Source organism: Salvelinus fontinalis, chromosome 14 (genome assembly GCF_029448725.1).
Source record: "Salvelinus fontinalis isolate EN_2023a chromosome 14, ASM2944872v1, whole genome shotgun sequence".
Taxonomy (NCBI): Eukaryota; Metazoa; Chordata; class Actinopteri; order Salmoniformes; family Salmonidae; genus Salvelinus; species Salvelinus fontinalis.
In genome coordinates, this window is record NC_074678.1 from 48,563,111 (window position 1) to 48,575,840 (window position 12,730).

General features: G+C 43.4%; 1 protein-coding gene across 1 annotated transcript in view; it reads right to left on the reverse strand.

Annotated features, from left to right (window-relative positions):
• LOC129811050 (prolyl 3-hydroxylase 2-like) overlaps nucleotides 1-2,365 on the reverse strand; it is a 112,067-nt gene extending 109,702 nt beyond the window's left edge. The window contains exon 1 of the mRNA XM_055862163.1: nucleotides 1,714-2,365. Within this exon, the coding sequence (XP_055718138.1) occupies nucleotides 1,714-2,130 (417 nt within the window). The 5' untranslated portion in view covers nucleotides 2,131-2,365. The remainder of the gene's footprint in view (nucleotides 1-1,713) is intronic.
• Between the last annotated feature and the right edge of the window lie 10,365 nt (nucleotides 2,366-12,730).

Genomic DNA, 12,730 nt, shown 5'->3' on the forward strand with positions numbered 1-12,730 from the left:
ATGTCCCATTCATTTTCATTGCGCTCAAATAATAAATGCGCATGAGTATTGGCGTGAAAAAAGTTGTGGGAAAGGCAGTGTTCTCACCTACCAACGGACGTCACACGTACTCTGCCTTTTGGCTGTTACATCCGTTTTACTGCTAACTAAAAGTAAACTGATCTGGGTGGCTAACATATTGCATCCGAAACTGTTTTAAACGTGTGATTTTCTAGCGTAACGGGTTGATACGGGATGGAAGACCACTTCAAAGGAAGGGCCAGAAAATAGCACGATCATTTCAATCTCAGTGCTATCGTCGGAGACTGACCTCATGATGGTTTCAAGACATTGGGAAAATGACGAGGTCAAATGATGACGTAAGTGATCTTCAAGTCAGAAAGTCGGAGTTCTAGAAAGATGCCAAATGTACCGATTTGCAATTCCGGGTTAGATGACCTTTCAAAACGAATTTTCCCAGTCATAGCTCGTTTAAATTTTGGGGGAGTTACCAGTTGTCTTGTACGCACTGAAGTCAGAGATGTCCGAGTTCCCAGTTGTTCTGAGCGCGGCATCAGACCTCACCGCATGTCACTGGTATTGATGTATATGTGCGTGTGTGAGTACGTCGTGTTAGCGTTAAATTATAAAGATAGAACGTTTTGTGACCACACTTCATGTGAGTGATGGAAATTCCTTCCTCCCTCAGCCTCGAACCTGCGCACACAACTCGGAGTTTGCTTCCTTTTCACGCAGGTCTATATTGCAATAGACACACAACATATCACAGAACTAAAACGCACAGAAATAGAAGCACAAAGCTGCTTATCATTGGCTAATAGCCCTTTGTGTAAAGGCTATAAATAGGCTAATAACAGAGCTGGGAAAGAGAACACGCCTGAAAAACGGAAACAAAGTTCCACTCAAGTCCCCAAAATGATTTGCAACATAAACTGATACAGTAGGTAGGCTATATCAGAGACGTTCCCTCACTAGCTTTAAGCACCAGCTGTCAGAGCAGCTCATAGATTACTGCACCTGTACATAACCCATCTACAATTTAGCCCAAACAACTACCTCTTTACCTACTGTATTTATTTATTAATTTATTTTGCTCCTTTGCACCCCATTATTTCTGTCTCTACTTTGCACTTTCTTCCAATGCAAACCAACCATTCCAGTGTTTTTTTTAGTTTTTATTTTACTTGCTGTGTTGTACTCACTTCGCCTCCATGGCCTTTTTATATTTTTATTTATTTATACATATATCTGTTTGTCTTCACCTCCCTTATCTCACCTCACTTGCTCACATTGTATATAGACTTATTTTTTTTCACTGTATTATTGACTATATGTTTGTTTTTACTCCATGTGTAACTATGTGTTGTTGTATGTGTCGAACTGCTTTGCTTTATCTTGGCCAGGTCGCAATTGTAAATGAGAACGTGTTCTCAATTTGCCTACCTGGTTAAATAAGGTTAAATAAATAAATAAAATAAAACGTATGTAACATTGTATATTTTCTTGCGTCGACCCAGAAACAGCAACACCGACGGCTTCACGTTGCTCAGCAGCAGCAACAGCTGTGAAAATCCAGCTGCGCACGAGTTTATTGCAGTAGCCTTTGTAGGTAAGTCAGCGAATGATACGCTGTAGCCTAATAAAGGTGGGTGAGTAATATCCAGAACTTTCCTATCAAACGTTGATTGTCAGATATACTAAAAAGCATCTTACCTTCTGATACGCCAACTGAAGATAGTTGTACGGGATTCGTCTCTGGAAATCTTGGTTGACATCCTCGCTGACTTTGTGCATGGACTGCGTTCCAACCTTCTCTTCAATGCACTCGTTTTGACAATTTGATCGTCGGAGAACCACGTCAAAGAACTGCAGGTCCATGGAAACAGAATCAAACGGGTGCTGGTCCTGGCACCTCAGTCGACATCGGACTTTAGTCTGGCGGACCTCTGCGTAGCTGCTGAGCGCTCCCTCCATGTATCGCACTACATCTTTATAGTCACTTCTGTAAAAGGCGTCGACGGCATTATTGTATAAAAGGTCGTAGGGCTCCAACGAACCATATGAAGAAGACAACAAGAGCGCTTGAAGGACAATTGACAAGATACTACTAATGGAAAAGTGCACATCCATCTTTTTGTCGTTAGTTATCTTTGGTGGGACACTACTCACGCGCACCAGCTTGCAGTTTGTACAAAATCCTCAGTCATATAATACAATTACCATGGGCGGCTTGCGGAGTCCAGATAGAATGTGACAGTCACGTAGGAGTTGAAAATGAAGGTTTGTGTCCCATTAAATGCGTCCTTTGGTAGATGTTGCGGGCGGCGGTGGGGCGGAAATTGGACTACTTCAGTCAGGGACACATTTTCTGTAATGACCCCCCTCACACACACACACACACACACACACACACACACACACACACACACACACACACACTAACTCCTCCCCCTCTGCTATGAAATGAATGGTCATAACATCTCACTGAGTTCTTATGATATTTGCCGTGTCATTAGACACAATTGTAAAGCTACTACGTTTATGAATTGCGCTATGGTACTACACAAATAACAGTTGTATCATAGCAACAATCAGCCGAAAGCTATAGGCTAGGCTACTTCACAAGAAAAAGTATAAATCCTATCTGGATGAAATGTTTGAAGTGTAGTCTATACTAGTAAACACACAGGGTAGAGTGTAACTAACTACTGTTCAGTTTTAGAGGTGTTATAGTACTGTTGTAACTGTTAGCTTATTAGGCTACACTGCAGGCCTACCCGCTAGATATTACCATACCCAATTTTGGAAATGTTAAATGGGACTCACATTAATTTTTACTTTTTTTACATAAATCATTTTCTTTGAGAGATCGAAGGATGCCTGGAGTACCTCATATCACCTTTCGCAACCCTCTCAAAATGCCCAATCACTGGATATTGTCTCCCCCTGCAGGCCCCAAATGTCATTCTAGTACTTTCTGGTACTTTCTGCAGAGCGTCATTACTTGCTCTTATGAGAAATACTTAAATTATATTATTTTCCCCTTTCAACACTTTCTTACTAGACAGCATATTATGTGAATCAAATCAAACATGTTTGGTATGGGAAATAATAACTTCATAACACAACATGAGCCATTGTGATACACTACATGACCAAAAGTATGTGGACACCTGCTCGTTGAACATCTCATTCCAAAATCATGGGCATTAATATGGAGTTGGTCCCCCCTTTGCTGTAATAGCAGCTTCCAGTCTTCTGGGGAGGATTTCCACTTGGAACATTGCTGCTGGGACTTGCTTCCATTCAGCCACAAGAGCATTAGTGAGATCGGGCATTGATGTTGTGCGATTAGGCCTGGCTCGCAATCGACGTTCCAATTCATCTCAAAGGTGTCCGATGGGTGTAAAGCCAGGGCTCTGTGCAGGCCAGTCAAGTTCTTCCACATCGATCTCAACAAACCATTTTTGTATGAACCTCACTTTGTGCAAGGTGGCGTTGTCATGCTGGAACAGGAAAGAGCCTTCCCCAAACTGTTGCCACAAAGTTGGAAGCACAGAATCATCTACAATGTAATTGTATGCTGTAGTGTTAAGATTTCCCTTTACTGGAACAAAGGGGCCTAGCCCGAACCATGAAAACAGCCCCAGACCATTATTCCTCCTCCACCAAACGTTACAGTTGGCACTATGCATTGGGGCAGGTAGTGTACTCCTGGCATCGGCCAAACCCAGATTTGACTGTTGGACTGTCAGATGGTGAAGGGTGATTCATCACTCCAGCGAACGCGTTTCCACTGCTCCAGAGTCCAATGGCGGTGAGATTTACACCACTCCAGCCAACGCTTGGTATTGTGCATGGTGATCTTAGGCTTGTGTGCGGCTGCTCAGCCATGGAAACCCATTTCATGAAGCTCCAGACCATCTGTTCTTGTGCTGACGTTGCTTCCAGAGGCAGTTTGGAACTCATTAGTGAGTGTTGCAACCGAGGACAGGCGATTTTTATTCGCTATGGGTCCCGTTCCGTGAGCTTGTGTGGATTACCACTTTGCGGCTGAGCCATTGTTGCTCCTAGACGTTTTTACTTCACAATTACAGCACTTACAGTTGACCGTGGCAGCTCTTGCAGGGCAGAAATTTGATAAACTGGCTTGTTGGAAAGGTGGCATCCTATGACGGTGCCACATTGAAAGTAACTGTGCTATTCAGTAAGACCATTCTACTGCTTTTTGTCTATGGAGATTGCATGGCTATGTGCTCGATTTTATACACCTGTCAGCAACGGGTGTGGCTGAAATAACAGAATCCAATAATTTTAAGGAGTGTCCACATACTTTTGTATATATAGTGTATAAACTGTCCCATGGGCTGGGCGATATACCATATTTTACTATAAAGCCCTTTTTTCATCAGCAGATGTCCCACAGTGCTTATACATAAACCTAGCCCAAAACCACCAAAGAGCAAGCAATGCAGCTGCAGTTGCTAGGAAACACTCCCTAGAAAGGAAGGAACCTAGGAAGAAACCTAGAGAGGAACCAGGTTCGGAGGTGTGGCCAGTCCTCTTCTGACTGTGCCGGGTGGAGATTATAAGAGTACATGGTCATTAAGGCCAGATCGTTCTTCATGATGTTCAAATGTTCATAGATGAACAGCAGGATCAAAGTATAATCACAGTACTTGTAGAGGGTGCAACATGTCAGCACCTCAGGAGTAAATGTCAGTTGGCTTTTCATAGCCGAGCATTCAGAGGTCGAGACAGCGGGTGCTGGGCGAAGGTGGGCACTGCTGCCTTGTACAGGTGGACCTGGTCGTAAAGGCTGTTGAAGTCCAGGGTGGAGTGGTGAGCCAGGTAAACATTTGGTTTTGAGGCACAGTCACGGGAAATACTTACGTTTACCCGCTGTATGGTAGTAGGGTGGAAGTCTTTTCGTGGTAACAAGGTGGAGATAACCACTTGTAGAAGAAGCTTTTTCAATCACTCCCTTGAGTGCTGTGGACACCATTTCCTGCTGTGCTCTCAGGTCCTTTGTGCCTGTGTATTATTATGTGGCTGGGTGACCCTAGTTGGTCCTCAGACTGAAGTTCTAGGGTTCACTGGGTGTTTGGACACCAGAGTTTAGACACTCTGTGTTTGGGAAAAAGTGTATTTTCTTGTATATATTTCCCGTTTGAGTCCATAAGGAGTCTCTCTCTCTCTCTCTCTCTCTCTCTCTCTCTCTCTCTCTCTCTCTCTCTCTCTCTCTCTCTCCTCTCTCTCTCTCTCTCTCTCTCTCTCTCTCTCTCTCTCTCTCTCTCTCTCTCTCTCTCTCTCTCTCTCTCTCTCTCTCTCTCTCTCTCTCTCTCTCTCCTCTCTCTTTCTCTCTCTCTCCTCTCTCTCTCTCTCTCTCTCTCTCTCTCTCTCTCTCTCTCTCTCTCTCTCTCTCTCTCTCTCTCTCTCTCTCTCTCTCTCTCTCCTCTCTCTCTCTCTCTCTCTCTCTCTCTCTTATATATATATATATATATATATATATATATATATATATATATATATATATATATATATATAATATAAATATATATATATATAATATGCCGCTTTCCACAGAGACCCACCCCGCCCCCTGTCACTCAAGGAGCGCAGTTGTTGTTTCTCAACCACGAGACCATGCGTCCGAGTCTTTCTGATGAGCCCCATCATTTGGCTCCGTTCACGTAAAATAGCCGCATCATTTGGCTCCCAACCAGCTCCTCATTCAAAATGCTTAAAAATCTCATGTAAAGGCCCATGCTCTCCCTACTCCCTACTATTTATTGTTTCTACAGTGAGGTTTACCATCTTGAGATCACGATTTTGTCGTTTATTTGTAGATAATCGTTGTTTGAATATCAAAAGGCAGCAGTAGCAGTACCATACGTAAATCAGCGAGCCGAGTGAACGAGCCGTCCGTCCGCCAAGCGGCCCCAACAGTCCAACCTGCTACAAGATGAAGCGGCCCGACCAGAGGTACCTGCTGCAGAAAGGTGACATTTTTACATGACTTTCCGTAGCTAACTTAGCTAGATCTTCTGTCTGGCTAGTGCGTATTGACTGAGTAGGCTAATAATGAACTACAGTTACTCTAAATGGTTACCTATCTGGCTCTTTGTATAGCTATTTCTTATACATTCAAGACAACAATATCCAGCTAAGCTATAGCCAATGCTGATATTGTGTGTGTGTGGGTTCAGAATGTTCCCGCAGGAGAAGGACACAGTGTGGCATCTGTGCAGATCACCATGAACTTTATCCAGTTACACCAGCCAATAGAGTAAGTTACAATCAGACCTTTTATTGGCGTGGGTGTAACTCATGAACCTATTTCCTTGCTTACCGAAAGGCAGATGTAGAAAAAGCATAACGGTGAGGATACTACATTGAATTGCTACAACAATTGGCCTACTTTTCTGAATGCAAACCTAACACCTTTTCAGGGGGGCTGATCAATGATACGGGGAAAGTCTGACATTACTTGATTACTGATCTCCCCCCCCCCCCCCACCACCACTCCCTCTCCCTCTCTCTCATTCACAGGACCATTCACACATTCCAGTCACTCAGCCCTATCCAGAAGCTCTCAAGGTCCTGCACTACTTCCTCCTACAACACCCTAATGAGAAGCAATACGCCTGGCCCCGTGACTGTGTGTTTGCATATCTCTCTAACTCTGCTGTACCCTACCGTGATGAGACAATCTGACTCTGGAACAGTATTACACCCTTTTTAAAAATTGAATGCTCAACATTGATAATTCATATCTCTCTCTTTCTGCCGTCCTCACCGTTCACTCACTCAGATGGTATGTCGGCTGGTTGATGGCACCCGCAGGCCTGTTTGAGGGACAACTGGACAGAACATATCAGAACGTGTGAACCTCAGCAGAGACCCTCCTCTCTGTCCCTGTATTTCAAGGAAAGACCCTTTACACTTCCTGTTTGGCATGAATCTCTCAAGGTGTGTCTCTTTCTCGTGTTGAGTGGTATTACCTATAGATGACTCCTTGACACTTGCATAGTTTCCCTCGGAATTGGTGTCCACATCAGGCTATTTTCTTATTACCTGTGTGTCAGAATACTGAATCCCTTTCACATCATTTCAATGATCCCTCCACTGTCACCTGTTCTCTTTCTCTCCATGATACATTAGGGGGCGTTGCTTTGCTGTTGGCACCAATCCCACGCTGCCAGACAACATCAACGACTTTATCCCCTTCATCCTGAACTCTGACAACTCTTGTTCAACTTTGATTCAATCAGTTTAATTAAATGTTTACAGTCGCTTCAAGTGTGCTTTTTTTTTACTGAAAGTTGACAGATGACACTTATATGGAGTTTGACATTTCAAAGGGTAACTTGAAGCATAAACCCCATTTTTCAGTTGGTTTTGGCTCAGTAAAACACATCAAACTCTGTCCTAATTTCAACAATGTGTACCTGGTATTTTTTTGTAGAACATTTAGCTCATTTGTGCCCTTGGTCTGGAAACTCTCCTATTTTCAGACCGATTTTCAACTTCAGTATCCAAAATGTTCTGGCTGCTCCCATAGGATATAGTAATTCCAAAAGTGTACAAGGCTAGAAGGGCTTAGGTATAAAATGGTATTTGTCATCAAAATGTAGATGGGCACTATGCTGGCCCAAAGGTTCCATGGTCACAAAAAAGCTAGATTATGAATCAGAATGTGATGGGAATTTTCTACCACAATTAATTTGACCAGGATAACAGAGGACCTACTGCCTGACGCCTCTGGATCTGCAAATAGATACAGAGAGGATATTGTCTCAACACTGACCCTCCAATCGGTGCTGGCAACTCGATAGCATTGGAAATTACACCCTTCATGTACTGAGCAAATGTCAAAATTAATGAAATGCCCTTCATTTCCATTGCAAATGTTACTTTGATGGTTGTGATCAACATTACGAATGTAAGAGTGGTAATGAAATGTATTAATGGCAGTATCTTTATGATCCAGCAGATGGCAGTAATTCACCTTCAATAACTGAGCAGCCCTAATGAGTAAGGGCAGAGAGCAGGAGGTTTAGGCTTGAGATTCAAAGGCCTTGAGTTCACACAAAATGTGCCTATTATCCAGGGTTTCCCAAACTTGGTCCTCGGGACCTCAAGGAGTGCACGTTTTGGTTTTTGCCCTAATAATACACAGCTGATTCAAATAATCAACGAATCATGTGGAAGACTACTGGATATGTAGCTTCTTCCAACTCACTGCAGTTAGCCAGTAAATTAGTCTAGGTTACATTTTGCTGGCATTCTTTCAAAGCACTTTTAACCTGATTTGATGTTTAACTCTGGTACAATAATACACCGAGTCCACCGTGATATGGAATAAGGGTTTATTCGACACATACATGATGTCACGTATACTCCGTCTCCGGCCTCTAGGTCATCAGGCTGCTGATTATCCCGCACACCTGTCACCATCGTCAAGCGCACCAGCGCCTCATGACACTCACCTGGACACCATCACCTCCTTGATTATCTTCCCTATATCTGTCACTCCCCTTGGTTCTTTCCTCAGGTGTTATTGACTCTGTTTCGTATCGGTGCGTTGTTTATTTAACACTCACTCCCTGTACTTGCTTCCCGACTCTCAGCGCACTCGTTACACATGAACAGGTACACTACCAATCAAAAGTTTGGACACACCTACACATTCAAGGGTTTTTCTTGATTTGACTATTTTCTACATTGTAGAATAATAGTGAAAACATCAAAACTGTGAAATAACACATATGGAATCATGTAGTAACCAAAACAAGTGTTAAACAAATCAAAATATATTTGAGATTCTTCAAAGTAGCCACCCTGTGCCTTGCACACTCTTGGCATCCTCTCCATCAGCTTCATGAGTAATGCTTTTCCCACAGTCTTAAATGAGTTCTCACATATGCTGAGCACTGCTTTTCCTTCACTCTGCGGTCCAACTCATCCCAAACCATCTCAATTGGGTTGAGGTTGGGTAATTATGGAGGCCAGGTCATCTGATGCAGCACTCCATCACTCTCCTTCTTGGTCAAATAACCCTTACACAGCCTGGAGGTGTGTTTTGGGTCATTGTCCTGATGAAAAACAAGTGATAGTCCCACTAAGCACAAACCAGATGGGATGGTGTATTGCTGCAGAATGCTGTGGTAGCCATGCTGGTTAAGTGTGCCTTGAATTCTAAATAAAGCATAGACGGTGTCACCAGCAAAGCACCCCCACACCATAACACTTCCTCCTCCATGCTTCACACATGCAGAGATCATCCCTTCACCTACTCTGCGTCTCACAAAGACACGGCGGTTGGAACAAAAAAATCTCGGATTTCTACCGGTCTAATGTCCATTGCTCCTATTTCTTGGCCCAAGCAAGTCTCTTCTTATTATTGGTGTCCTTAAGTAGTGGTTTCTTTACAGCAATTCAAACATGAAGGCTTGATTCAAGCAGTCTCTTCTGAACAGTTGATGTTGAGACGTGTTTGTTACTTGAACTCTGTGAAGCATTTATTTGGGCTGAAATCTGAGGCGCAGTTTACTCTAATGAACTTATCCTCTGCAGCAGAGGTAACTCTGGGTCTTCCTTTCCTGTGGCGGTCCTCGTGAGAGCCAGTTTCATCATAGTGCTTGATGGTTTTTGCGACTGCACTTGAATAAACCTTCAAAGTTCTTGAAATGTTCCGTATTGACTTAACTTCATGTCTTAAAGTAATGATGGAGGCCTGTTGGCGTGTAGGCCTGTTGTAAGGCAGGTCCTCACCAGACATCACCGACAACAACGTTGTCTATGGGCACATATTCACTGTCGCTGGACCAGACAGGACTGGCAAAAAGTGCTCTTCACTGACGAGTCGCGTTTTTGTCTCAACAGGGGTAATGGACGGATTCGCGTTTATCGTCGAAGGAATGAGCGTTACACCGAAGCCTGTACTCTGGAGCGGGATCGATTTGGAGGTAGAGGGTCCGTCATAGTCTGGGGTGGTGTGTCACAGCATCATCGGACTGAGCTTGTTGTCATTGCAGGCAATCTCAACGTTGTGCTTTACAGGGAAGACATCCTCCTTGCTCATGTGGTACCCTTCCTGCAGGCTCATCCTGACATGACCCTCCAGCGTGACAATGCCACCAGCCATACTGCTCATTCTGTGCGTGATTTCCTGCAAGACAGGAATGTCAGTGTTCTGCCATGGCCAGCGAAGAGCCATTGAGCAAGTCTGGGACCTGTTGGATCGGAGTGTTTGGGCTAGAGCCATTCCCCCCAGAAATGTCCGGGAACTTGCAGGTGCCTTGGTGAAAGAGTGGGGTAACATCTCACAGCAAGAACTGGCAAATCTGGTGCAGTCCACGAGGAGAAGATGCACTGCAGTACTTAATGCAGCTGGTGGCCACACCAGATACTGACTGTGATTTTGACCCCCTCTTTGTTCAGGGACACATTATTCAATTTCTGTGAGTCACATGTCTGTGGAACTTGTTCAGTTTATGTCTCAGTTGTTGAATCTTGTTATGTTCATAAAAATATTTACACATGTTCAATTTGCTGAAAATCAACACAGTTGACAGTAAGAGGACGCTTCTTTTTTTGCTGAGTTTAGTAACCCCAGGTGTAAAATAGTAAATAATGGCTACTTTTCAAAAAGTATTACATTGTCAAGAGTAGTTAAACAAGGTTGTCCACTATCGGCATATATATTTATTATGGCCATCGAAATGTTTAAAATCAGATCCAACAATAATATCAAGGGGCTAGAAATCCAGGGGCTTAAAAACAAAGTTGTCATTGTACGCTGGCGATTCAGGTTTTCTTTCAAATCCGCAATTTGGATCCCTGCACAGCCTCATAGAGGATCGAGATAATTTTTCTAATCTCTCTGCTTTATACCGAATTATGAAAAGTGCACCATTTTATGTATTGGATAAGTACACCATATTATGTACAACTTTTACATTACCGTGTAGTTTACCAATAAAATGGTCCGACGGTGAAGTGGACAAGTGGACTCAGTATTCATATCCCAAAATAAATAAATGATGTCACTCCAATTCATTTCAATATAATTTTTCCCAAATTAGATAATATGCTGCTACCATGGAAGGGAAAACACCTATTTGTGGAAAATTCACCCTGATTAATTATTTTGTCATATCCCAGTTTACCTATTTTCTTATGGCCCTGGCTAGACCTGTTTAAAAAAAAAATATATGATCAAAAAAGATTCCACTTTATTTGGAACAATGTTGACTTTAAAACAGTTATAGTTGATAGGAAAAAATGAGGATGGATCAACAACATTGTAATTACTCCACAATACTAACCTAATTGACAGAGTGAAAAGAAGGAAGCTTGTAGAGAATAAAAATATTCCAAAACATCTATCCTGTTTGCAACAAGACACTAAAGTAATACTGTAAAAAATGTGGCAAAGCAATTTACTTTTGTCAAGAAAACAAAGTGTTACATTACTGAGTACCACTCTCCATATTTTCAAGCATAGTGGTGGCTGCATCATGTTATGGGTATGCTTGTATTCGTTAAGGACTGGGGAGTTTTTCAGGATGAAAAAGAAACGGAATGCAACTAAGAACCGGCAACATTTTTAGGAAAACCTGGTTCAGTCTGCTTTCCACCAGGCACTGGATGTCACACCGTGATCTGTTTCTTGTGCTTGTCTTCACCCCTCCCCAACAGGTGTATCCCATTTGTCCCCATTATCTCCTGTGTATTTATACCTGCGTTTTCTGTTGCCAGGTCGTTTTGTCCAGTCAAGACCTACTAGCATGTTCCGTGTTTCCTGTGCTCTAGTTTGAGTTTTTCTTAGTCTTCCCAGTTCTGAAATTTCTGCCTGTCCTGACCCTGATCTCGCCTGCCATCCTATACCTGCCTGACTCTGATTGCCTGCCTTGACTAACCTTTTGGCTGCCCCTTCTACTATAATAAAGTCGGAGACTCATACCATCCGCCTCCTGTGTCTGCATCTGGGTCTTAACCTGAGTACTGATAGTACGAACTGAACATGACTGACCCAGCAGACTCGGACCAGCTTCGCAACACCGTCTCCTCCCAAAAAGCCACCATTGGAAGACATAAGGAGTTACTTCAAGGTCTTATGGAAGGATACCAGACCTTGGCGGAACGCCATGACCGTGCATTCAATACATTGCTGGAGCAATTCCGCAGATTGTCTGTTAGGCAGCCCGCCACTACAGTAACCCCCCAGACTGTCAGTTACCCCACTCTCTTCTCCCCAATCTACTCCGGCTTCCCAAGAACTTCCCAAGAACATAGCAAGAATATGCTGGAGATCCAGGATCCTGCCAGGAATTTCTCTCCCAGTGTTCTCTCATCTTTGAGCTGCAGCCATCTTAATTTCCCTCAGATCGCTCAAGGATAGCATACTTGATAACTCTGATGTCTGGGAGGGCTCTCGCCTGGGCTACGGCGGCGTGGAAGCAACAATCCACCATTTGCCTCAGTCTGGAGGAGTTTGTGGCAGAGGTACCTAAAGTGTTAGATTTAACGGCTCGTAAGCTGCTCCAACGACGTCAGGACTCCCGTAGTGTGGCAGACTATGCAGTGTATTTAAACCGTCTGTAGGGCAGCTCACTTGGCCTGCAGGTAGTTATACATAGTTAGAAACTGGGTGATTCGAGCCCTGAATGCTGTTTGGCTGACAGCCTTGGTATATCAGATCGTATACCATGTGTATGACCCA